We start from the raw sequence: 27,458 nt of genomic DNA, 5'->3' as shown, positions 1-27,458 counted from the left end.
TTTACCAGTAATTTTATTAATCTCCTTAATTATTATAACGAACACAATAACAAACTGTCATAATCTGCTAGTTACAGTTTTTAGCAAAGGGAAGACAGGCAGACAAGATAGAACAAGATTTCGTCCTGTCAGTCATCCACCCAGCACATGACAGTGAAGTAGCAACCATTCATCAAATCCCCACTTATCCCAAACTTTTGGTCACTCAAATAAAAAAGAAGCACCAACAGAATTAAAAGTCACAGTGAGCATCTCTAGCTCTCAGACAAGCATCTTTCTGGCCAGGTACACCTTCCAGAGCCCAGGGGCCCAGATCCGTCAAGACTTGCTCAGATTTCTGAGTTTTCTGGAGGAGATCCTAAATATTTATTGTTTTATGGTTTCAAGTAATTATTCAGTCAGAAAAAGGGCCAAAGTTTATTTGATCATAAAATTTCCCCACAAAAGCATTCCATTTTTAGTTAAAAATGAAGCACGGCCACATCAGGAAAAGTTTTCCGTGTCATTCTAAAACCCTAAGGGACTCTAAAAACCACCAACACCAAGAACACAGTTTCTACATGAAACCTCATGGGGAGGGAGCCCCTGGTTGGGAAGGTGAGCCAGGAGAAGGGGGGAGGGAGCTGATGGGGTGCCCAGGGGCCCCGGGGTGCAGGGGGCAGGAGGGCCTGCTCCCTGCCCAAAGGTGGCAGTCGGTCGGAGAACATACAGGACACAACGTCAGGCATGTCCCGGGGGCCTCTGCCACCCAGCATCGTTAGAGATCGTTAAGTGAACACGGACCCTCTCCACTTACACCTTGCTCGGTTCCCACCCCTGCAAATGCGGGAGCAATAGAGGTAGTGCTGTCCCAGGTGAGGAGGGGTCCGTACCATGTGTTCATTGGATTTTCACAGAGGGGGCAAGAGACTCAGTAGGTAGCCTTCCAGTGGGGAGATTTCTTTCACATATCTGGCAATAAGTAGTACATTTTATTACTGTCATTCATCTCCATGGAGGTTTTGAGTGCATCTAAAATAAGAAATTCTGCTTCAAATTATAGTTTTGCAATATTGAGAGGTATTTTAAAAGAAAAAGTGCCTTTAAAAAATGTTAATTCTACCTAGAAGGAGGAAGAAAAATCATCCCAAGCCAGAGACTCCTAACGGCTCATGGCGAGTCACCCGAGATGGGACGGCTGCCCCGCAGCACCCTCGTGCTCCCAGCTGAGGGCCTCCAGGAAGTAAGTCCCTTTCGTGGGGGACACAGCAGCTTGCTCCTTAGGAATGCCCCCAGCGCCCTGTCCTGCCAGTGAAGCCACCTGGTGGTCCAGGCTGGAGCAGGTGCCAGAGGCCTTTTGCATCGGCCTCCGCTGGGCCTCTCCTCTCTCTACGCCCAGCTTCTCTGCCTGCCCAGCACCCAACAGTGAGAGGCTGTGGTGGGTACTCTGTGGGGACCCGGGCCTCTCCGACCTAGGGGGATGAGAGGGACATGAAGACAGAACACACCTCCATAGGGGGAGGGGACAACATCACCTTTGACCTTAAACCCATTGCTGTAGGGAGTTGTGCAAGGGGTAGAGAATGTTTTGGTCCAAAGAGGCAGACACATGCGAGGAGGGTCAAGCTGCAATTAGAGTTCCAGATCCGTGACCCGGTATGCAGCGTCATACTTCCAGCTGCCATTTCAGTTTGATTAGACTGTTATTAGGTAGCTTACACATTGGCTACTGTTATTAGATAGTTTACTCATTTACACAATCCTAGAGCAAATCTTGAAAAAGGTGAAGTAGCAGAAACATTACAGAGACACACATCCATTTATATCATCCTGAGAGAAACACGATCGAAAAGCTTCAAGTTGAAGGTAATCCCATTGACAACGAACTTAAAACAAAAATGGAATCATAATTTTTCTGAATTTGGGGTAGTCTTCAAATTTCTCATGGTACCACCTGAAATAAGACAAAAACATACATTAAAAAAACCTTAATTTTCTCACTGAAACATCTAACAGTTGCTAACAAAACGGACAATATTTCTCATCATAAAGGGATACTGAGCTTCTTAAAAGTAGTAATACAAATTCTGGCAGCTCAGACACATAGCTTGACTTTGTATCATGAATGAACATATCAGACGGTACAGCACGATTCACGAAGATGTGACTCATATAATTCACCTTTATATTGGCAGAGAAAACTACAGGCATGTGATAAACACGCAGATCAGGATACCGGGGCGCTATCTTTGCAGATCTTGGGAAGCAGGCTGACTGGGGGAGGGGAGAGGAACCGAGTAGGTGTATCCTGAGTATCTCTTAGTTACCCCAAGAGTTTTCTCCAGTTCCCAGAAGAGAACTACTGCTCCAGACCCAGGGTCTGTGGCAGGGGCACACAGCTAAATGCCAGGTGACTCTCAAACAAACCTAGGAACACGTGACACGGGTCGTTCATAATTCGGCCCTGCACTCAAACAGGTATTTTCAGTTTTGATATAAATTAAATCAACAAAGGCACACTCATTCGTTGTGGGGTAATAGCCCGTTGGGAAGGGTGGCAGCTAAGTGGGTGGAGTAAAAGATTAAAAATAATTTGACAAAATGGAGAAATAGGCAGAAAAAAGCCTTTCCATAAGTACAAAAGAGTGCTAAACAGACTAAAAACAATGATGAAAAATAATTAGCTATTGTAGAGAACAAACGTATGGACACCAAGGGGGGGGAAATGGCGGGGGCGTGGGGGTGGGATGAATTGGGAGGCTGGGATCGACATATACACACTAATATGTATAAAATGGATAACTAATAAGAACCTGCTGTATAAATAAATAAATTAAATTTTTAAAAAAATTAGCTAATTTGTTAAGATGGCAGAAACATATGAAAACAACAACCTGAAAGTGAGTCAACAAAATCCTGTCGATTTTAGATCAACTAAACACTGTCATCCACAAATACAGAATTACAACATAGCAGATGCCATGGTGCTCTCATGTGCTGTTCTGTGTTCCCCAAAAGACATATGATGAGAACCACCCACAGAAGCTGGTCACTGGGCCTCAGATCAAGCAGCACCTCCCCTGACATGAGGCCACAGTAACAACGGACTTTTCCAGATCAGTGATGTGTGTGGAGACAAGAAGGGCTACGGGCAGCAGAGGTGCCAAGAATGTGTACAGTCCACATATTTACTCATGTCAGCCTGTGCTATGGTCTGAATGTGACCCCCGCAAAAGTCATGTGAAGGACCTAACGCCCGAGGCAATGATAGTATTAGGAGGTGAGGCCTCTGGGAGGCGAAGAGGTCATGAAGGTGGAGCCTCAAGGATGGAGTTAGTGCCTTGATTAAAGAGGCCCCCCGGCTCTTTCTGTCCTTGAGGTTACAGCGAGAAAGCAACCCAGAAGAGGGCCTTTCCCGGAGCTGCCAGTCCTGGCACCCGTATCTCCAACTTCCAACCTCCAGAACTCTGAGAAATAATCCTTTGTTGTTTTGTTTTCTTCTTTTTTCCGGCACGCGGGCCTCTCACTGCCGTGGCCTCTCCCGTCGCGGAGCACAGGCTCCGGACGCGCAGGCTCAGCGGCCATGGCTCACGGGCCCAGCCGCTCCGCGGCACGTGGGATCCTCCCGGACCGGGGCACGAGCCCGCGTCCCCTGCATCGGCAGGCGGACTCTCAAGCACTGCGCCACCAGGCAAGCCCTCGTTTGTTGTTTATAAGGCCCTGGGTTATGGCATGTTTGTGACAGCAGCCTGAACAGACTAAGACAGCCCGCTCGGGATCCAGGACACAGACCCGGCAGCCAGTTCCGAAGAGCCTCCCGTGGGGCAGCAGTGTGGACAGCACGCTAGGAGAGCAGGAGGCAAGCCCCTGTCCTGAAACTGCCCGGGGACCTGGGACACCGGCCTCAGATGGGCAAGAGTGAAGGCGGCGGCCCAAAGACAGCAAGAACAGGACAGGCGCTCCCGCCCACGCCCTCGGGACGGCTCCAGGCGCTGTGCAGCCACCCAGGAAACTTCTCATTTGTTTGATCACTGAGACCACAAACCCACCTCAAGAAAACATACTTTAAAGGACTTCCCCGGTGGTCCAGTGGTTAGGACTGTGCTTCCACTGCAGGGGGCATGGGTTTGATCCCTGGTCAGGGAACTAATAAGATCCCACATGCCACGCAGCCAAAAAGAAAAAAGACTTTAAGTATGTGTGTATGTATAGATACTTTTAAAAGGACAAGCGGCATATTTCTATTACTTTTCTCATTCATTTTGCTACCCTTAGAACCAAAGTTTATGTGACACTGACCAGGGCTGGATACCAATTTTTTGTCTTGATTTTATTACTGTGGAGACTGAACTAACATCTCACTGCCTTTCTGTTGAATGCAAAATAATCCCTAACCGTTTGTGTGTTTCGGGCTCAGAAACAGCTTTGTGTTTGTGAACACAGGGACGGGCCACTGACAGCTGAGTAAGCACTTTCCGAGCGTTCACAGATCACGGTTATGCACCCACGTCTCATGAAACAGGCTGTGACAAGATGGCAGCATGTCATATTCACATGGGTCTTTTAAAAAAAAAATAATTGTGTCATCAACGAGTGTCTTGAAGACTCATTGTGTTCATTTTTAAAAATGACATTAAAGTTAACAGATAAGCATGCAACAGAGTCTGCCCTCAAAGACTGTGCTTGAGGCCGGCCCCAACCTCCAGTGCCCGGGTGTGAATGAGCACACGTCTGAGTTCATCTCACACAGCTGTGAAATCACATGCAGCCACACCCTGGCCCCATCCAACAAGCATGGCTGCTGGAGGCTGGCAGGGAAGAAAACGGTGAGAAAACGTGCCCCCCTTAACCATTCCTTGAAATGTGGCCCTCGAACCTGAATATCTGTTAGCTACTCGGAACAGGTGACCCTAAGTTTCTGATCTACAGATCTAATTATCAATATAACAATCATTTATGGATTTAAACACTTCACATCTAGCTGTTACAGAAAGAAGTTCATTGTAATAAAGTATGGCTTTAGGAACATTGTCAGTAAGTCAAATATAGTGCAAGGACTAGTCCCAGGGATTGTTTCCTTTTGGAAGCAATTTATCTGATGGTTTCATTAGTTGGGTTGACTGGATTTAAAAAAAAAACAAAAAACAAAGATAGGCTTAATTTTGTCCTCAGCTTGTAAATCTAACATTTCTGAACATACTTCCCCTAAACCGAATTAATTGTTCAGCAATTAAAATTGCTTTCACACTGACATCAATTTAAACAGCAAATGAACGAAAAAGAGCCCTTTCAACCCGTGAATCTGCAAAGAACACCTTTGGGTTTTCTTTACAGAGACTTTCATTTGGAAAATAGGATTATTTTCTATTTCTATCTGTGTCACACTGCAGCACTGAGAGGGATTTTCCTGTGCCCTGTTTTCATTTGAGAAAACATCTTTACAACTGACCTAGTGTGCTCTTGTTCAATCTTCCTCTGTTCCACTTTCTTAAAATGTCAGGATTATCTCTTTTGCTTTTATTATTAGAAACCAATCAATATTCACTTTTTAATATCTAATATAACAAATGGACAGGAATAGTATCTCCCCCATGGCCATGAGAAGGTGGTCTTAGGCCCCTGCACTGGGCTGTGTGGGGTAGGTGCTGGTGCTGAGGTGGGGGAGGAGGGGGAGGGGAAGAGGGAGGGGAAGAAGGGGGAGGGAGAGAGGGAAGGGGGAGGGAAGGAGAGAGGAAGGGGAGAAGAAAGGGGGAGGGGAGGGAAGGGGGAGGGAAGGAAAGGGGAAGGGGAGAAGAAAGGGGGAGGGGGAGGGAAGGGGGAGGGGAGGAAAGGGGAAAGGGAGAAGAAGGGGAAGGGGAGGGAAGGAGAGGGGGAGGGGAGAAGGGAGGGGGAGGGGAGGGAAGGGGAGGGAAGAAAAGGGGAAGGGGAGAAGAAAGGGGGAGGGGGAGGGAAGGGGGAGGGGAGGAAAGGTGAAGGGGAGAAGAAAGGGGGAGGGGGAGGGGAGGAAAGGTGAAGGGGAGAAGAAAGGGGGAGGGGGAGGGAAGGAGAGGGGGAGGGGAGAAGGGAGGGGGAGGGGAGGGAAGTGGGAGGGAAGGAAAAGGGAAGGGGAGAAGAAAGGGGGAGGGGGAGGGAAGGAGAGGGGAGGGGAGAAGGGAGGGGGAGGGAGATGGGGACACAAAGGGGAGGGGGAGGGGAAGGAAGAGGAGAAGGAGAGGAAGGTGGAGGAGGGGGAGGGGACGGGATGCGGGGTGGGGGTGGGGAAGATAGTTTGCAGTTGTTGTCACTGCTGTTACATGAACCTAGTTTTGCTTTATTCATTTTCTAGGACGTTGTTAGATACTTTTATTCTAAAGTGATAATAACATATTATTTCAGCCAGGCCTGCTGAGAGTATGAATCTTTCTGGTTCTGAGAAAAGTGTTTCATAGGCATGAGATCTGGGGAAATCATCTAGCAGAGGAGAAAACTGAGGACCTCAGGCTCACTGCCTTTGCTTACAGCCCCATGGACTGTAAATCCTGGAAGGGCTGGTGTGCTGGTTTCTCAGGGCTGCTATAACGAAGAGCCACAAACCCGGGGCTTGAAACAACGGCATTTATGCCGGGCGGCCAGAAGCCTGCAGTCCGGGTGTGGTAGGGCCACTGCTCTCTCCCAGGCTCCAAGGGAGGGTCTTTCTGAAACAGGAGCGAAAGAGGCAGGGCACAACCTTTGAAAGAATGACACAGCCCGAGGACGTGACATAAACGGATTAGAACCAAATGGGTCCAAGATGGCGGACAAGTCGACTTTTTCCACTAGACCTTGAGCCTCGGTATCAGCAAGCTCACGTTAGCACGCTAAATGACACACCCGCAGGCGCCATGACAGTTCCAGGACAGGCCATAACGATCAAAAAGTGGGCGGTGGCCCAATTCCTGGAAATCCCCGCCCCTTCCTGAAACAACTGGAACACTCCTCCCCCTCATTAGCCTATGAAATTACCCGCTCCCATACCCTGGTGCCTCTCTCACCTTCTGAGATGGCCCACACTCTGTCTGTGGAGTGTGTTTCTCTCTACATAAATCCACTTCTTACCCATCACTTTGTCTCTCACTGAATTCTTTCTGCCATGAGACATCAAGAATCTGAGCTTCATTTAAGTCCTGAAACCCGGTGTGTGATCTCAGTTGGAAGACTGTGGGTTTTGGCCGGGTTCGAGTCCCGGCCGGCGTGGGTTTAAGTCCCAGTCTGAGGTGTACGGTTTCACTTCCAGCCTTTCCCAGCTTCCGGCAGCCTCTGGGGTTCCTCGGTTTGTGGCTGCATCACTGCCACACTCTTGGCCCTCAGCTTCCCTCTGTGTCTGTCTGCACGCAGCCGTCGCTTCTTTTGCGTGCATGTCTGTGTCCAAGCGTCTCCTCTTCGTAAGGACACCAGTCCTACTGGACTAGGGCCTGACTCCAGGGTGACCTCATCTGAACTAAGCCCGTCTACACGGACTCTGTTCCTGGGGTTAGGACTCAATCCAACCCTAGACGGCGAATCATTCCTGAACGTTTGTGTGTCTGAGCCACTTCTGACGCTGTAACCCCTTTCCTGAGCCCTTGCTGGTATGGGCTTCCTTCCCACCCCTGTCTTCACAGCAGCTCCGGGATACACACGGGACCTGGCTTTGTGGCCCTGCTCCCCTCACTGGCAGGAGGGAAGCTCAACAACTCACCAGCGCAGGGGGTACTTCAAAGAACAGAGGTGCTGCTCTCAGGATCTCAATAACTCTCACGCTTTTGCTGTAATGTCTTCAACTATTAGCTAAACAGATATTTTTAGCTCTCCCTTACTACCTCCGATAATAATCCTCTGTGTCTTCAAATACATGGTGAGCCTGGGAAATAAACCCAGGACTTCTGACTCTAAGAAGTCTGTGTTTCCCACTGCACCGAGATATCATCTATTCTTCTGCTGGCCTTCCAGCTCTGTCCTGTTCCCCAAAGAGATGGCAAAGTCCGTGAAGCAGGACAATGATATACATTTTTGGATGCCTCTGTGTCAGCAGCCCTGGAGGTCAGGATGGAATGTTTCCGAGTGCATGAAGCCAGGGAAGCAGAGCAGCGTCCCCTCGAGCTCAGAGGACACGAGCTGTCCATGTGGGCACTGGGGAACGAGCTGCGCCAAACTTCCAGCATTGCTGTGGCATCAGGGGACTGTCCCGGTGCTCAGATGGTCTGCGAGCTCTCCAGTCTCAGCGAGACGTGACTTCCATCCTGTCTGAGCCTGAGCCTCAGTTTCCCCACCTGTTAGATGGGGAAGATGCCCTCCAAGCTCACTTCAGCTTTAACATACTTTGTTTTCTATACTGTTGGTCAAATGGATCACAGACCCTTTTGGGGATCTGATAAAGGCCTCACACTCTGGAAAACAATGTGACCTCGAGGTGTGGTATCCCAGGAGTCCATCAGGGACCCTGCACAGTGGGATGCCCTTGTGGGAAGGGGCTCTGCCAGGGCCAGACACTGATGCTTCCAACTGCAGCCGCCCGAGGGCCTGCTGCCCGGTCAGTGTCCCCTGTTATCATTGGCGAGTCCACGTCAGACCCTGAATCCCCCTGCCTGACATTCAACTTGACCACCGAGTCCAGCAGCAGACATTCAAAGAGGCTCAGAGCAGGGTGGAGCAAATGATGTGGCTGACGTGTACCTGACGATTACAGCTGGGCTATACTTCAGACATTTGCGTGGTTCCATGCTCGTTTAGCTAAAGCCTGGTTTAAACTGGGATTTGGCAAATTGATATGAACATTTCAAAAATCTAACCTGCAAATTGCTCTACCAAGGTCGGAGGACAAATTAGAAATGCTAAAAGCGTTTTCAAACGTACTGGTGATGCTGCTGAGCCCTGGTGAGCAGGACACAGAAGGTGAACACAGCAAAAGCCCAGCCTTGGATGGACCAGCTGGCGAGGGCGAAGCCACACCACTCGACGACCTCTCCGAAGTAGTTGGCCGCAGTGATGTATTCAAACAAGCCCCCTAGAAGAAAACAGAGACCCAGCAGTGCGTTTACTATGAAACAGTGCCTAATGAAATCCTGACTTAAGAGATACCAGTGGATACGTCCTCGGAGAACACACAAATCAACTCTGGGGAAATACAACCTTTACAGAATTTTCATCAATGAGACACATCTAACATGACCGGTTTTACTATTTCATATCACAACTTCTGGTAGGAAGTACATGCCTGTATCAATACCTATCTGTTTGTCTGACTATAAAATGCTACGGTTTTAACACACTTCAATATATCACCTCCCTGGTTAATGAATCACGCTGATAAAACTTAAACAAGGATGGGGAACACAGACTAACAGTAATGAACCAACTTGATAAAATGGACCTAAGGGACCCCTACACAAAGAGCTGGAGAAAATACAGATTTTCAAGGACAGACTCATTCATTCACTCCTCACATCTTCACAGATGCATCAAGTCTACATGACAGGCCAGACCTTTCTCGAAGCACGTGGGGTGCTGTGTGGACCAGACCCCTCCCCCAACATCTGGGCCATTACACCCCAGGGAGGGGGGGGCACCCAAGGGGCAGAGCAGGGCGCGGGGGCCTGGAAGTCATCGGGCCGGAGAGCAGAGCTGCACACTCCAAGGGGAACCCCAGGGCCACAGTTTAAGTCATTTGAGCTGTACAGGGTTTTTTGGTCATTTGTTCTGCTGTTGTTCCTGTATGGTTTCCAGGAAGATAGGCTGAAGGATTCCAAACTAAGTGCTGCTGTGTGCTTCTCACGTTCACTCTAGTTGTAGTCTTACCTACTGATATTTAAAGAAAATTTTCAGAAGCTCTGTTGTTTTCCAGCTTGTATCTATGTTGTCCTTTTTAGAGTATATTGCTCCTTTGCTCATAATTTCAATCCCTTTTTTATTTTTTAAATATTTAAGTATTCACTTTACAACTTGTGTCTATGAACTCTAAGATCTGAGCTCGCTCACGTTCATGAAGCTCTTGTTCATGGTGCCCTTTTCCTCATGGGCTCTACAACTTTTGACTGCGGCCCTTATTCTGTGGCGTGTGGTCTGCTGGGCTCTCGGAGGCCTGAGTTGAAGGCAGGTTCCCTGGGGATCTGGGCTTGCGTTGGCCACAGGCATGAGCGCATCGCCCCCAGGAATACATGGATCCTAATTCACAGCTGGACGTTTCTCAGACCAGGCGAGTGGCACGAATTTGGGCCACAAAACCAGCATGAGGGTCAGCTAGTGGTTAAAACAAGATGCACTCCGGACTCTAGCACTCACTTAGATTTTGCCCTCTGATGATTACTTGCTTTCTTGATACCACACTGACGCATTTAAATTTTTCACCCAACATTTTAAATTGTTTTCGGAGGGAGGGTCAATCGAGCTATCGATTCTATTCTGTGGCTAGAAATGAAGTATCGGACACCCCTTGTAGACCACAAATTCCTACTAATCTCTCTTTCCAAACACAGATATAACTAGAGCTTCCTTTCTGCTTAATAAGCGTCCCGTTAGTCAGAATTGCTTCTTCTATCATTTTAACAAAACAGTCATCAGTCACTGTTACGAACAATAATGGTGACTCACACTGCAAACCTGCAGCTAAAACATACTGGCCCTTAGTTACGAGATCTGGCAAAACTAAAACAGCAAAGCATCGTTCAATACGATTTTAGAATAAATTCCCCATCTTCGGTACATACCCCTTGGTATTTTATATCCAGTCTCCCCTGGTTTCCTGAGGTTCCTTAGGACATGGTCTGAATGGATGTTAATCAGCAGACCTAACAACCACAAGACAAAACCTAAAGAAAATGAGATATAAAGAAAATAAAATATTCAAGAGTATTACGGTTAATAAACTACAAAGTTTACAAACCCAAGCCTGAATGAAGGGTATTATTGGTATAACACATTAGCCATGACGGATAGCAAAAATCATTGTATATAATAAAACACTGTGCTTTATTGAGGAAGATGACTTAGAAGCACTGCTCTAGGCCTGCTAGATAGGGCTTTGCTTTTCTAATAATACTATTAAATTATCTAAACTATTTAAGATAGCTTGACCGGATGGCCACAATCTATGTTTTTAGGATGACTGGTATGATCAGAAATTTGACTTATGACTAAGGCACAAGGCTCTTTTCTAGGAAGAGGTATTACCATTGTCAGTGGGTCAGCCCACAACGTTTATTTGTCCTCTCAAACACTGTCTGAAGCACGATGCCCCCTCTGGCCCCTCTGTTTCGCAGAAGAGGAGACGGGAAATCCCAGCGCGTGCCTTACCATGACTGGTTGCATTCAGGCCCCTTGAGGGGCGGTGCGGAGGAGCTAACCTCTGGTCCTCTTCTCTTCTTTCTCCATAACCTCATTTGAACAATTTAACGCACATCCCCGGCCTCCCCCACCCGACTTCCTGCTTATTCATCAGTCGGTGTTCCTGGGTCTGTTCGTCCACCTCATCTCCCCCAACTAAATCTTCAACTGCCAGCCGCCCAGCTCTGCGTAGATATTCCACAGCATCTGAACATTTTCTCTCCAGTTCTCCAAAGCCTTCAGAGGTTTCTCATCACTTAAAGGAGACTTATCAGTATCATACCAATTAATTCCAACAAGAAAAGGCAAAATGTCAAAATAGTGCTTGATAAAAGGAATAACTTGATTTCATAAAAAGAGTTAATTTGATTATTCTGAGATACTTAAAACAATGTGAAAGGTAGATGGTGCTTAATGGTGGCATTCAATTCAATTTCAAGGGAACGTACACTTGGAGTAACATTATTAGTTACCCCCGTGGCATTAAATAGTTTTCCACAGTTAGAACAGGGACATATGAATCATGTTCAGGTCTACAGTAAGACCTGCAAGATTTCTTCCTATTGATTTCACTAGACAGCTTCCTTTCTAAACAGTTTGTACCAAATTGTCTCATACGTTTTGTAAGTCACTTATTGGATCCATCAATTTATGGCTGACTCGCTACCTTGTTTGAATTTCAGTATGTCCCTTCTAGGTGATTTGGCCCCCAATGTGATGCTCCAGAAAGCATCACGTTCTCAAAATTCCATGCTTCCTTTATTTGTCTTCTAAGAGACAAGCTCCCTCTATTGCCTAGATTCGTAGGAAAACTAATATTTGTGCTTATCTGAACTAAACATTTAATTCCATGGTTAGGGATCTTAAAATCTCTGTACAAATTCTTTTAGCTTAACCACTCTTACTTCTCTGGGAAACTTTTTGTTAGGGTTCTATTACTATTGATACTTGCTTAACCTTTTCATAATAACTATTGTAAGTATAATTAATTATGTGATTTCCAAAATTATTCATGTAATTACAAAATCTATAAACTTTATGAAATGAATATGAAAAAAGTAACCCAGTTTGTTTCTCAGTTGGCATATTTCCTCATTTTCAATTACTTCTGTTCAATCATAGAGAAGTCAAGAAGTCTGTATACAATTTATTGATGTCTTAAATTTTAGACCAATTTCAAAGGCACCTGCAGGTAACATGGTCTATCTATAGAGCTCCTTTAAATGACACTGAAATTCACAGACCAAAGAATTCTTTTGTTTTGTTGTTCATCAAAAGTTCAAACAATTCATCATAAACACGATTCCCATGAGAATCTCAAATAAACATTTAAAACCTTTATCTTTTAGTTTAAAAAACAATCCCCTTTCTCTGTCCCTCATTGCCTTTTGTGGGCCAGTGTGATGAGCTGGTTTAAACCACCACTCTGCTATTACTCGATTTAGATCTGGGGCCAGCTGCTTAACCATATGACCTTTCCTTCTCCTGTGAAAAGGACCTAACTTTTGCCCTTTTCTGAACCTCAGACAGGCAGAAGCATGGGTACAGCTCCTGGCAGATGGCCAAGCCTGTTCTGTCTCCTTCTGAGAGTTGGGGCAGAAGAAAATCAGACAGTCAGGGAGCAGATAAATCAAGATGATATTTGGGGGCAGGGTGCAAACGAAACAATTTAGTCTGGTGTTTCATGGAGGCACAGACTTGTGGAGCTAGAAAAGGCTCTTGAAAATTTTCGCATTCGTCCCCCCCTGATAGATGAGGAAGCAGATCCCTTGTTGTCACAGTTCTCGGGTTCGATGAGGACTCTGCCCTGGGAGCAAAATTTTAATTCACAGAAAAAATATGACCGAGAAATGTGAAACTGCTTCGTCAACAACAAAGTACTACTCAAATGTTCGTTTTCTCTATTATGACAAATTCATACACATGGAGAAAAAGCCAGATGAAACGTAAGATCACTTTATGTACTTTAGGGTGAAGGGCTCTGGGGCAGTTTGAGAATTTGATGGACCAACTGCAGATCCTTAGCATGCTACCTTGGGGGTAAGCTATACCTGAATGTGCTAGAATGTCTAAATGTTAGGAGGGTAAACATATAGAAGAAACTTCCTTACAAACAAGAGCTCCCAAATTACGTAGTTTTAACATCCTTGCAAATATTTTTGATGGCTAATGTTCTATCATCATTTTTGTTCAGAACTTGTAAGGTTATACTTAGAACTTGAAAATGTACATTACATTCATTGATAAAAATTTAAAAAAAATTCAAAAACCTCACAAACCTCAAAGTTTAAAGTCAGTATAACCATAAAAGTCTAATTACCTTGTTGGAAGATGACCCAGTCTGACTTTCTCTCGCTTTCCGGAAGAAAGCGTAGGAGGTTTAACCACTGTCTTAGATTACACAGTCAACTAGTGCCCAAATGAACTCACTCTCCGTCCACTGCTCACTCTGCTGGAACTGGTTGCTATTTTTAGGCTCACCTTAAGAACAGGTATTTGTGCTTTCAGTGCTTGAGTGGGCAAGGGTGAGGGGCACCTGCGTCATCTCCTGCTACTGATGCGGCGCTGGGACAGCCTGACCCTCCCTCCCGCCAGTGCTTGGCCCCCTGCTAGGTCATGGACCTACGCAGACTCTCTGTTCTCTCAAGAAGTGTGCGCTTTCTCACTGGACACTACTGGAAGGTGAGCACTGAAGTTATGATTAGGAGGATGGAGGGCATCACTAAGGACACTCACCTGTTAGAAATCGGGGGTCAGTGAGCCAGTTGTCAGCATACACCGCATACTGGCTCAAGTATCTGCTCTGCAAGTAGCCATTATAGGTGCAGAACATGAATGCCAGGATAAAGGTGTACAATGGCATGGGCTTTCCTCCTCGGATCAGAAATGGGAAAATCAAGGCCCTTCGGAAAAAAGAAACATACATATATATATATATATATATATATTTTTTTTTTTTAAGAAAAGCAACAACGATAAAGAATCTAATTTCTGCAATTCTACTTTAAGTGTCTTGGGTTTTTAATCCTGCTTTTTGTACAAAAGTCATTCTTAGTAATACTTGCCCAGAGTACCACATCTGTTAAAAGCAGCATTTCTAGTTAAAGAATTAACCGTGTTTCAATAATGGACACCACTGTGCACAAACTCAGGATTCCAACTGTACAGAATGCGAAACAGACACACTGAATGAGAGAGACTGAAGGCTTCAAGAGACTCTCAAAATTCCCACCATCCTAAAACCAGTAACTCGTTCTAGTCTGAGCACTACGCGTTGGGGACCACCATCACGTTGTCCATCACCATCACAGTGGCTCTCATTCCCTGAGTGTCCATCACAGCAAGGCCTCCCAGCTACCTGCACAGGAGATAGCGTTACGCACATTTGACAGAGGACAAGATTAAGACTCAGAGCGGTTAAGTAATCTGCTCAAGGCCACAGGGCTAGAGAGTGGCTGAGTTTCCGTGTAAACCTGGGCAATTTGACATCATGTTCTTTGGTTATATCACGCTGGTGTAGGGGCACGTTACTAAAAATTTGAGGGAAAATACAAGGACAAGAAACGTGAAATGTATGAAGAAAACAGGATGCAAAATTTTATTCTGTGTTTGAATTTTCTCTTTAGAATCAGTGTGTAATACATTTTAAAAAGGGGCATCACTATGTAACCTACAGCACTTAAGAGGATAATAAGAAACTATTTTCAACAGCTTTATGTCAATACATTTGACGTGGATGAAACAGACAAAATTCTTAAAAGACAAAGGTGACCAAAACTGACCCAAGAAGAAAGTGACAACTTGAATCCCTCTGTCGGTGAAAGGAATTGTTGTACACCAGTTCTGTATCCAGATTGTGGCCATGACTACACAACTTAATCCAATCACCAAAATTGATCAAACTATAGACTTAAAACGAGTGAATTTTATTTATGTAAATTATAGCTTAAAACAAGGAAAAATGTAAACACTTATTGTTTCCATTTTGGCCATCTACTCTAGAGTAAAAACGTAATTGATTGTTAATAGTAATAGTAATAGCATGAGAATAGTACTATAATGTTGGCTATACATCCTCAAGGGATTCTCTCCCCAACAGTCTCACTCAGCATCTTGGGAGAACTTTCACACGAATCACAAGCAGCCTTCAAGGTTCTCATCTTGTTCACGACACGTCCCCCAAAGAAGACCTTATTCAAATTCAGGGCAAAGCATCCCTTTGGTTATGACATCATCAGTGAAGTAGAGATTTACCTGGAAACTATAGTGTCGACCAGCCCCTCAAAAAGAACAGGGAATCTCAACCATTTCTCTCTGCCTCGGGAAAACACGGTTCCTATCTGGCAGACAGTTGGTACAGTGGGCTGGCACTGGGGATGCAGGTTCACTGCGAACACTCACACTGCAAGATCAGGACTTGGTCTTGATTGGGGGTAAGTGTGCGCGTCTTGGACCGGCAGAGGCTCCCTTAAAAACAGGCAGGGATTCTGACGTGTTGTGATTGGGCACTGTTGTCAAGGTGCCTTTCTGCCTCTCCCTGTTTCTCAGCCCTGGTAGGGGCCCTTGTGTGAGACCCAGGGAAAACGATAGATGGCAGAATACAAAATGGTTCTCACCCTGTCCCTGAGTGCCCAGACTTCAGAGGTACCAGGAGTGAGGAGCCTCATTTCCACAGTCAGCATAGGGGATTCTCTAGCCGTGGGAAAGTAGAAAGGGGACAGTATGGTGAGAAAGTTAGGAAAAATCTCCTCGGGGAGTTATGGTCTCAGGGAAATTTCCAGGAGGCAAATTGCAGGACTGAACTGAGAAAGTGTTAGAATTCCAAGTTTGGAGAAACATGGAAAAAAAAAGAAGAGAGAGCAGGATATAAGACTTGTGGTAGACGCAGGGGTTGGACTTGGTTTAGAAAGATGCCTGTTAAAATGTAGAATGCTCCGCTCCTGAAAGACTGGGACTGTTGACCTGAATGGAACATGCCGAGTTCAACACAGGCTAATAGAAACGCAGGGTCAGAGAGTGGAGGGAAAAACAGTAAGCTTGGAATAGGAAAAACAGGTACTAAAAAATGGTGGGAGGCAACCTTCTAGGCTAGATGTCACAAATTTCTAGATTATAGATGTATAAAGTGTTGTAGGAGCAACTCTGAGGAAACATTCTGCAAAGGTGGTAGACGTTTCTGTACAGCAAACTTTTGATGGATTTCTCCCAATCCGGTTTCAAGTTCAGGGCTGAATTCTGAACTGGCAAACATTGGCAGGCACACTGTAAAGGTGAAACCCAAACCTCTCTTTTGTTTTGCCTTCACAAATGTTCCTCATCTGTCACTAATGTTCTATGCCTGTGATATCAAAACGTGAGTCTGGATCAGGCGTCAGCAAACAGCCCCTGGGACAAATCCTGTCCACCACCACTGTTTTTTACAGTCTGTGAGCTAGGAATGCTTTTTACATTTTTAAATATTGGGGATAGGGGAATCAAAAGAATATTTCATGATGCGTGAAAATTATATGAAATTCAAATCTCAGTGTCCATAAATGAAGCAGTACTGGAACGTGAGCATGGTCCTCTGTTTACACGTTGTCTGCGCAGAGTTCAGTAGCTGTGGCAGAACCTGTACGTGACCATCTTATCGCTTTGCACTGCTGCTTGGTGTGCTCGCTGCCCATCACCGTGATGCAGTGACCTGAGTACCAAGCACAGCACTGGGCTGTGTGTGACCAGTGCATACCCATCCTGTCAGAACAAGAAAAGTTGACGGCCTCTTCGTGCTTTGAAGGTACAGTGGAGTGTGGGCTATTTTGTTACTGCATCAGAGGGCAAAGCATTCTTTGGGATGCAATGCCACTACAGCTGTGCCAGGAGAATATAACAGAGGTCCCCACTACCAGGCTGAGCCGTCATCACAATGTCCCCAACTCCCAGGAAAGCAACGATCAAAAAAATCACAGAATATAAAACAGCACCCCATGACAGAATTTCTTTACAAAAGAAATGAAAATGAGGCTACGGACCCCCAGGAAGCTACCAAGCAGTTCATTTTGTTAGCCAAACAAGGAAAACCATATGCCAATGGTGAGGCAATTAATTGCAGCAGCCAAAGAAACATGTCCAGGGAATATAAACTTGTTGTACATTATTATTAGCCTTTTGGGGAGAACAGCACTTGAGGAGTTAGGATACCAGGAGTGATGTCTATAGTTAAAAAGCGAGGCAGGGGGCTTCCCTGGTGGCACAGTGGTTGAGAGTCCGCCTGCCGATGCAGGGGACACGGGTTCGTGCCCCGGTCCGGGAAGATCCCACATGCCGCGGAGCGGCTGGGCCCGTGAGCCATGGCCGCGGAGCCTGCGCGTCCGGAGCCTGTGCTCCGCAACGGGAGAGGCTGCAACAGTGAGAGGCCCGCGTACCGGAAAAAAAAAAAAAAAGCGAGGCAGAAGATGCAGCATGTGAGCATCCTTGGCTCTTGGTGTGTCCACGGAACTGGATGCTATCGCTCAGCTGTTCATTCTAGGGTTCAGTGCCGAGGCTGGAGCGACTGCAGGCTCAGGCTCTCTAAACAGTCTGCGTGGAACAGCTAAAGGTGAGGATACTTCCAAAGAGGTTGAGGAAACACTAGTTCAGTACAGCCTAAAGGGGAATCAGCTAGGATGTAATTACTCATGGTGGTAAAAATGTGTGGGACAGACACACAGATAAATTACAAATTTACAAAGCTTGTGAAAATGTAAGGTGTTTAAAGCTATCTCCTATACCATCAGGTACTCGGCAAAACAAACAAAATCTATTGTGTGTGACTGAATCAATAGTGTCAACAGTGCATGTGACATTCCCTCCATGGACCTGACCACTATTTAGAGCTCAAGACAAATTTTCTCATTGAGAAAAATTGCTCTCAACCACTACTGAGTTTTTTTTTTAATTAATTAATTTATTTTTGGCTGCGTTGGGTCTTTGTTGCTGCGCGTGGGCTTCTCCTTGCGGTGGCTTCTCTTATTGTGGAGCACGGGCTCTAGGCGTGTGGGCTTCAGTAGTTGTGGCTCGCGGGCTCTACAGTGCAGGCTCAGTAGTTGTGGCGCAGGGGCTTAGCTGCTCCGTGGCACATAGGATCCTCCCGGACCAGGGCTCGAACCCATGTCCCCTGCATTGGCAGGCAGACTCTTAACCACTGTGCCACGGGGGAAGCCCACTATTACTGAGTTTTAAAGGGTTTGGAAATTAGCTTTTGCTGCAGGTTCAATTCACCTTCTTAGTGAATCCACCTAAAACTGTAGGACAAAAATCACTCAGGTGCAAAATTTACACTGTGTTAGTTATTTCAATGACAACTGACACTGTTTGAATCACAAGTCATGTCAGAGTGCTCTATATATTCATACTTTCCGTGCTGTTAAAATTAAAAGCAGCAGCAAGATCTACTTTCTCACATCAATGTGCAGTGGACAATTTCTAAGCCCAGACTAGTTCTAGCAGTGCTTCTCGAACTTTGGTTTCCATACTTCAAAATCCACTTAGCTGTGTAATCGAGGAGCTGCCACCTGATATTCAATCTCAAGATATTAATCTACAATGTCATGACCCACTAAAAGGCAGATATCAAGAGAGAAAAATGCAATAGAATTTCATGGGACTTCCTTGGTGACTCAGTGGTTAAGAATCCGCCTGCCAATGCAGGGGACACGGGTTCAAGCCCTGGTCCGGGAAGATCCCACATGCCGTGGAGCAACTAAGCCCGTGCGCCACAACTACTGAGCCTGCGCTCTAGAGCCTGCGAGCCACGACTACTGAGCCTGCACTCTAGAGTCTGCGAGCCACAACTACTGAGCCTGCGTGCCACAACTACTGAAGCCCACATGCCTAGAGCCTGTGCTCCACAACAAGAGAAGCCACCGCAATGAGAAGCCCGTGCACCGCAACGAAGAGTAGCCCCCACTCGCCGCAACTAGAGAAAGCCCACGCGCAGCAACGAAGACCCAACGCAGCCATAAATAAATAAATACATTTATAGAATAAAGTTTAAAAAAATTTCACAAAAGGGTTTCAAGCCAGGGTTGTGTTAAATTGCAATCATAAACTTGTAGACTGATACGAATATTTGGCAGGACATACATGCGCGAAAGGACATTTTCAAAGATAAAATGTCATCGCGGTAAGAGGTAGACACAAGAGATTTTCATAGGAAGGTGCCCTAACCCTGATGTCCAATTAAGTTACATGTTATTCCCCAACAAAAAAAAGAACCCCATTCTTCTCATTACACCTGTATTACCAAAATTGCACTAAGGTATCATATTTCAAATTTTGTCAATACAACTTTTGTGAAATCTTTTCTCTTTTGTTATAAATTCCTACACCATGTACTTTATTTTGTCCTTTGGCCCAGAAAGCTTAACATATGCACTATCTGTCCCTTTCCCAAAAAGTTCACAGCTCTTGGTCTAGATTAAAACAGGAGATCTAACCTAGAACCATCACTTTGATTTTTTAGAAAACACTCCTGCCCGTGGCCCCAGCATTTGGACTTCGGGCGGCCGCTGCGTCCCGGGGCTCACTGTGGCTTGGTGGCTGGCAGGGACTGCGCACCCGTGTCCTGTTACCTGACCAGGCAGGAGAGGTGCACTGACTTCTGCTCCTATGCATGCCCTGGGGGGAACCTGGGGAAGACAGTCATAAAGAACCTGGGGATTTACCTCTCTTTGGTCTCACGTGAATGTCAGTAAAGGGGCAAGGACTGGAAACAGGGCCTTATAAAGGTTGACACAGGCCTCTTCCGTTGCTCTCTGCTCTCTGCCCTTGGAGGGGACAGCAGTGACCCTGATGTCCACAGGTCTGGCCATAAAAACCATCGAAGTCAGAACAAGCTATGCTGAGCAATGCCACCTATGCCTGCAGACCTCTAGGACTGCCTCTGAGGACATGCCGGCCAGGGTGTTCAGGGGCCAGATGTCCAAATGCAACATGCCTTCCAGAGGGGAGTGCTCTGCCCCCTCTTGGCATCTTTTCGATTATTTTTCTCTTTTGGGGTTATTCCCTTTAGCTTTACATCTTTTCCTCGGAAATCCAGGCAGCTGTTGTCAGCAGTATTTTCCTTTGACTTGGGCCATTTAGGAATCAGAATGGGACCAAGGAGTGGTGGCTTCTGGGCTTGGCTTTCATCTGAGCCTTCATCCAGACTTTGGAGGGGCAAGAGCAGCTCAGGGATTGCTGTGGACCCAGCCACCTATCAGGGCAAAGGATCCAGGCTCAGACAGTAAGGAAGGCAGGCACACCTGCTGGATGGACACAGCACCAGTCATGCGCCAGGGTCTGGGACCCAGGCCACCTTGGTTACAACAGACACTCGTCTTCAAAAGCTCTTCTCAGACACTGCCTCACCCTCACACTCACCTATGGGAAATGAATACCACCCCTCTTTAAAATAACGGCATTAAGTCAGAGGTTGAAAATTCCTTAAAATAGAAATAATCTTTTGAGAAACTATGAAGCACTTGGACTTAAAAGTATTTTATTTAGGGCTTCCCTGGTGGCGCAGTGGTTGAGAGTCCGCCTGCCGATACAGGGGATACGGGTTCGTGCCCCGGTCCGGGAAGATCCCATATGCCGCGGAGCGGCTGGGCCGCTGAGCCTGCGCGTCCGGAGCCTGTGCTCCGCAACGGGAGAGGCCACAACAGTGAGAGGCCTGCATATCGCAAATAAATAACTAAATAAATAAAGCCACAAATTCCACTTATTAAAAAAAAAGTATTTTATTTAGGTACTGGGTTATAAAGCCATTTCCTCTTCTGGATACACAGTAGCCAGGTCCCAAGGAGCTAGGAAGGAATTCTGTTTCCTACATCATCAGAAGCAGATATGGTATTGAATTTGACACTTTGTTCTTCATTGTGTTACAGTTTCCTTATTTTATTTTCCTTCTGTTCCATGTAAAGAAAGAATATGTACTTTCCATCAAATTGTTTTTTTTTTTTTTTTTTTGCGGTACGCGGGGCCTCTCACTGCCGTGGCCTCTCCTGTTGCGGAGCACAGGCTCCGGACGCACAGGCTCAGCGGCCATGGCTCACGGGCCCAGCCACTCCGTGGCATGTGGGATCTTCCCGGACCGGGGCACGAACCCGCGTCCCCTGCATCGGCAGGCGGACTCTCAACCACTGCGCCACCAGGGAAGCCCAATCATCAAATTGTTGCCACCAGGGAAGCCCAATCATCAAATTGTTTTTAATTACCCAGGGTAACTTACAAAAGTTTGTGTTTGTAGGACCATCAGGAACGCAGGGAATGTTTGACGACTGGATGAACCAAAAGCCCTGAGATGCCGGAAACTCCGCGGGGCTTTGATGCTCAGGGCAGTCTGCCACCTGTTTACTTTTTGGGTGAGTTTCCATGCTTAGAAAGCACAAAGGTGCTTCTCATAGTTCCTGATAAAAATGTTCCCAATAATTCCTAATCCTATACAACATGCTTTTTTTTTTTTTTCCAAATACTTTCAGAACTGTTACTATTTACCCTATTTAATAGATCAGGACCCAGAGGCTCAGAGGAATACGGTGCCCTGGGTGATGGAGAGAGACAGTAGGCTAGGAAGAGGCAGGCTCCGAGGCAATGACCCAGGTGTGCCATCCAACACATCGCAAGGTGGTGGCGAGAAACAGGACCAAGCAGGGCTGGCTCTGTCTATTCACTCTGTGGCACATTGGTCTTTAAAAGTCATCCTTAGTAAGTATTTCTACTAGGCCAGTATAATACTTATGTTAAGTGACAAAAGTGGGATATAAGGTTTTATGCGTGTTTATACGTGTTATCTTTACTGCTTAGAAAAAAAAGTGATCAAAAACTTATTAAAGACAGTGAAGGAGATGGGAAAGAGATATGCCAAAATATCGTCAGTGTTATCTCTGGGTGATGGAACTATAGGTGGTTTTTATCTTCTTCCTTCAATTCCTCCACATTTTCTAAGTTTTGTACAGGAGTATGTACCTCAGTTGTAGGTTCTTTTGCATGCAATATGCACACATGTATTTTAAGTCCTGGAACCTAATACATTCAGAACAGACCTGATGAGTGAGAGGGAGAAATTTGATTTCTTGGGCTGAAGACTTGCAATTGCTTATTGGAGAAGGCTCAGAGAGAATCAGGCAAAATTAATAAAGCAAACCAAAAATTTTTCCTTAAATTTTTTCCTGAATTTTAAGGAAACAAGAAAGTATCCTATTAGCACCCATGAAGGAAAATGGATTACAGAAAAGAACAAAGTCCCCAGAGCTAGCCCGCATTTCTACTCTCACTGCAAAGTAGCGCCCAGAGACCCAAGCTTCTCATCCTCCCAAGCAGCTCTCACGTGGTTTCTTGAACCACTCAAGCCAGTAGGGTTAATGCCTACACAAAACCCAAGTTAACTGGCAAATAACCACTGTGCCCATCTGCTGGAAAGACTCAAGTGAAAGCATTCCTTTCAAAGGTCAACATGCCGGCAACCATGTGGAATGACAATTCTCTAATGGTTGAAAGTTAAGATTTCAATTTTTGGGCTCCCAGACACAAGCTCCATGACTGCTTAATTTGCATAGTGAAGTATAAGAATTCTCTCTTAAAATGTTTTCCCAATAAACTGCAATAACAACACTGCAGTTTTCTTGCAACGAGAAATAACACAATCACTCAGCAAATGATTTGACTCTGGAAATGGAAGCAGTGGGACATCATCTCCTAGGACAGCCTATAATGTCGCCCACCCAAGTTTGGGAACACTAAGTAACCAACTTGGTGATCTGGCAGTAATTTAGGTAATGGTAGATTTAACCATTTTTAAATGTTTAAAACTGAGAGTGGTTGTTGATTTTAATATTTGACTGTATTACTTTTTTCTCAACAATTTGACATCGTTGAAATCTACAGCACTTCCTACCTTTGGATCAGTTCCCTTTGCTTTTCTTTCCCTGGAGTGATTAAACTGCAGTAAAGCTACATACTTAAATAAGCACTTTGCTCTTTCAAGGCAAGGTCACAGACACAATTAATACTTTACTTTCTGTCATTCTATACTTTGACATAAAAGTCTTCCTCTTCTCAAATTATTTGAATCCACAAGGCAAGGGCCAAGGATTTGGTGTGCCCTTCACCCTCTCCAGTCCTCTGCTGTGTTTTAATGTTATACGTGCTTTATGACACAGTTAAAAGAGAGGCTGGGCCAGGCTCTCCCCAGACCATTAACAGGCCCCAGCTGGAGGAACGATGAACCTGAAGTAGGTGAGGGGCTTTGAGGCATTGCAGTCAAGGATGACAACAGAATCAAGATCCCACAAGGTCACAGATCTGGTTGAGCACAGACCTTGGGGTGGGTGTTTGAAAGTCTGCACACTTGGGAGGTGGGTGTTTGGCACCCTTCCTCTGTGGCCTCAGGGTGACTGGGGCCCCAGGGGTAAATAAACAGCTCAGCGCTCAAGTGGGATTTTGGTTTATAACTACAGTTAAACAGAGGAGCTGTTAAGAAATAATCAGTGACTGACTCACTCACTCACTGCTGAATGGAAAGGGAAAATCTATGACACAGGTACCCTGGGTTCGGGTCATATCGAATCCCTGCTTGGCTGGACAGAAAGCAGCAGAACACGAGGTGAGACGGGGTGGAGGGAGCCACACCTGGGCTTCTGACAAAGGCAGAGCAGCTCTGAGTTGACTTGAGAACAGGCAACGGCCCATTTCCGGCATACACTTGCCTCAGGTGAGCAGGCGAGAGGTCGGATACGCTCCACACACACGAAACCAAGGGCGGTGTGAGAAGATGCGGTGGTGCCCTTGGGAACTCAGAAGCCCGTGACCAACAGGAGGTGACCTCAGTGCAGACAGGATGCAAAGGCCACAGGCCGCTGGCGGGACAACCATGTGGTTTGCCATAGATTAAAAAAACCTTCCTACGGGGACTTCCCTGGTGGTCCAGTGGTTAAGACTCCACGCTTCCACTGCAGAGGGCATGGGTTCGATCCCTGGTCAGGGGACTAAGATCCCACATGTCACACAGTGCGGCCAAAAAGTTAAAATAAAAAAAAGTTACTACAAACATCCTTCACCGTCCTTGGGGGAGCTGGTCAGGGCCCTGGTGTGTTCTGTCCCACAGTTGTCCCCTCTTGCCCTCCTAGGCAGGCCTTCCCTCCCATCCCTGGCTCTTGTGCCCCAAAGATCCTGTTGATTCTCCAGAGTCTGTCCTGTATTCATTGACTCAAGAGAACATCTCAACTCTGTACGCCCAACGGTGAGTAGAATGCCAAATACATCAAACAATCCGTAGTCAGTGTGTGCCGAATGAAGAGCTAGAAACACACAGGCAAACACTCCTTCTCACAGACCGTGGGAAGCCTCCTTCTGGCTTCAGTCCTCAAGAGGCTCAAGCTCCCCTAGGCGGGGCCCCGCCTCCCTCCTGTGTCAGCCCACGTCTTAGCACAGGGCCTCGGCACACGTCTGCCAAGTTCTGGAAGTTGCTGCCCAGTCGGTCTCATGTCTCCCAAGCATGTCCCATGGTTTGTGTTTCTCCCGCCACTAGCCTGACTCAGGCTTGGATTCACCTGTCTGCCTTCTTACTGTCTTGTCTGGCCTGCAGAGCCCTGACAAACGAGGGGCTGAAGAAACAGCTTCTGGGTCAAGGAGTTCAGTGGTTTGGAACAAGCGCTCAATGCGGTTTGCACTTCCGTTCTCGTCCAAGAGCTCACCGACTTAGGTCAAATGACCGTTTAATAAATTAGTTGCTTGGGTAGAATGGAAGATGTTTATCTTTTCTATTTGGAAAAACTTAAATGCCCCCAAACCACATGGGCTATGTGTATAGTAACATGAACGACTTGGGGAAAAAAGAATAGCCCAGCAGTTTAAAAAACTACACGTGACCCGTCAAATCCTTTGGAGCAGAGTTTCTGAAACCACTGGTCTAGAAACCGAGGAGGGGAGCAGGGTGTTAGTCCCGGCAATCGCTCATCCAACAAGCTTGGATAAAACACCTGAACTCTGGGGCTCTGTGGCCTCATCTGTATGAAAGGATCTATTCCAGTTCTATCTGTAGAAGCGACTTCGGCCCTCTGGGAGGCCGCATCCAGTCTCCTACTAGAGTGAGCCCCGATGCAATTACACATGACACCTTACATCAAAAAGCTTCAACTCCGGGCTTTCAGACAAAGCTCTGTAAAGTGCTCCCTTCACATCTTTCCAATGCCTTCAGTGTCTTCAGATTTTTTTCTTGGCACTGGAAGCTGGCTGTAGCGTGCACAAATGTCACGCAGAGTGTGTATGCGGATACGCCCATTTGCATGGTGATATCAAGTGGTGTTATTTGTCACCATTGAGCATTCAGATTTCCCAGAACCTCACAAGCATTTTATGGAGTTGCCTTTAGTATTTAATATGCATGCCAATCCCACTGGTGGGTAGCTGGTACCATGGCTATGCCAGTTTCATTGATGGGGCAATCTGCTGCAGAGCAGCTTAATAACTTACCTCACCAGTCACCAGTGATGCGGTTGAGATAACACCTAGCAGTCTGACTCGAGAGCTTGCTTTTAGTTGTGACAAAAACAGACAGACACAGGTTCTGGCATATTTATGGAGAAATGTATGTAGTCATGAGAATTCTATTGATATGCAAATTGCAGTAATGCTCAATCACATTACAGAACCTCCATGAGTCTGGTAACAACTTTGCTTACTGGAATTCTCTAGGAGTGTCAGAAACAGGGCACCCAGAAAGCCTTGTGGAACGCTGACTCTGCCCACTTCCCGTGCCTGCTTAAAAGCAGGTGGGGACACAGCTGTGCCAGGGCTCAAGAGAGGCTTAGAGACACCCACACTTCTTTCCCGTCCCACTTTATGAAGCGGGCGTAGTGGGGTGGGACCCATGATCACAGAGGTCAAGTAACCTGCCCACGTTCACAGAGCAGGTGAGCCCAGGTCTCTCACATGCAGAGAACGCCCTTTTTAACTTGGCAGCCTTTTGAAGTCTGAATACACATTTTCAAATTCTGATTTTAAACTTTTGTCCAGCCATTTGGTTTAGCGGTGTAAAAGCCAAAACCTAAGAGCTGGAGAAAGTCCCAACTTATTACGAGACCTGAACAGTTCAGACACAGCCATTGAGCATTCTTCACAAAAACGAAACACTTGGAAGTCAGTGTAAAGACCTCATGTGTGTTTAAGGTTATTTCTTGGAAAGCCACTTCCACAGTCGCGGGGGCCCTTGCATAATGTGGAGGTGAAAGTCTCTGAGCGTGATCCATTCAAGCCCATACAGTCCGTACATCGTAAAGGGCAAGTCACAAGGAGTTTGAGGAAACCAGGCTCCCAAGTTGCAGGTGACCATTTGGCTGGAGGAAAAGAGCTCCTCCACCCACAGCAAAGAGCCCAAAGTGGAACTAGAAAAGTAGAAAGAGGATGCTGGGAGAAGAAGCAGAGGCGCAAGGAGAGGGCGCCAGGCCCTGCTACACAGGTGGAGGGAGCCAGCCTGGGGTGGCAGGGAGGGGACAGGGCACCAGGGGTGGCAGGGAGAGGGCAGCGCACCAGGGGTGGCAGGGAGAGGGCAGGGCACCAGAGGTGGCAGGGAGAAGGGAGCGCACCAGGGGTGGCAGGGAGAGGCGCGGGGCCGCCCGCCCTCACCTTTGCGCGTAGTGGACGAGGAACATGGTCAGGAGGATGCAGTTGGGCCAGCGGTTGAGGCGCTCGGCGGGCGCGCAGGCGCACGCGAGGAGCGGCACCGCCAGCGAGGGCAGCTCCTGCACCGCCCAAGCGGCCCGCGCCGGCAGCCGAAATGCGGTGCGCGGCGACGCGTAGCGCCCGTAGGGCGAGCCCACCAGCTTCAGCAGCACGTAGCACAGGAAGCCCAGGGCGCACTCCAGGTAGGCGAGCGCGTCCAGCAGGAACCGCTCGGCCAGCTCCATTGTGGGGGACAGCAGGCGTGCTCCATGGCCCGGCAGCCGCGACGCGCCACATATAGGGCGGCGGCGGGGGCGGCGGGAGGCGCGGTTACCTGAGGTCGGGGCCCGCTGTCAAAATCCGGGGCCGCGATCCACGCCGCCCTGGCGGCCAGGAAGCAGTGGGTACGCTGACCCCGCCTGTTTCACCAGTACAAGGGGCGCGCCGCGGACTAGGCGGGAGGTGGGTCTGCCACCCGCCCCGCCCACAAGCCAGACCCATGC

The 27,458-nt window shown here is 47.0% G+C and overlaps 1 protein-coding gene across 1 annotated transcript; it reads right to left on the bottom strand.

Moving 5' to 3' along the window:
- Window positions 1-27,395, bottom strand: SRD5A1 (steroid 5 alpha-reductase 1). Its single transcript, XM_060146851.1, has 5 exons — window positions 26,920-27,395; window positions 14,032-14,198; window positions 10,680-10,781; window positions 8,830-8,980; window positions 1-1,933 (listed from the first exon to the last, which is right to left on the bottom strand). The coding sequence occupies exons 1-5, from the start codon at window positions 27,198-27,200 to the stop codon at window positions 1,867-1,869; spliced, it is 768 nt and encodes a 255-aa protein (XP_060002834.1). The 5' UTR covers window positions 27,201-27,395; the 3' UTR covers window positions 1-1,866.
- Between the last annotated feature and the right edge of the window lie 63 nt (window positions 27,396-27,458).

Source organism: Lagenorhynchus albirostris, chromosome 3 (assembly GCF_949774975.1).
Source record: "Lagenorhynchus albirostris chromosome 3, mLagAlb1.1, whole genome shotgun sequence".
Classification (NCBI taxonomy): Eukaryota; Metazoa; Chordata; class Mammalia; order Artiodactyla; family Delphinidae; genus Lagenorhynchus; species Lagenorhynchus albirostris.
The sequence above is the reverse complement of the archived record's forward strand: the minus strand, read 5'-3'. Positions and strand labels throughout refer to the sequence as shown.

Excerpts from the sequence above, each read along its gene's own strand:
- SRD5A1 (XM_060146851.1), bottom strand. The coding sequence starts at position 27,200 with ATGGAGCTGGCCGAGCGGTTCCTGCTGGACGCGCTCGCCTACCTGGAG. Across the intron at positions 14,199-26,919 it reads CTCGTCCACTACGCGCAAAG|GGCCTTGATTTTCCCATTTC; the intron begins GTGAGGGCGGGC and ends TTTTTTCCGAAG. Across the intron at positions 1,934-8,829 it reads AGGGCTCAGCAGCATCACCA|GTGGTACCATGAGAAATTTG; the intron begins GTACGTTTGAAA and ends GTCTTATTTCAG.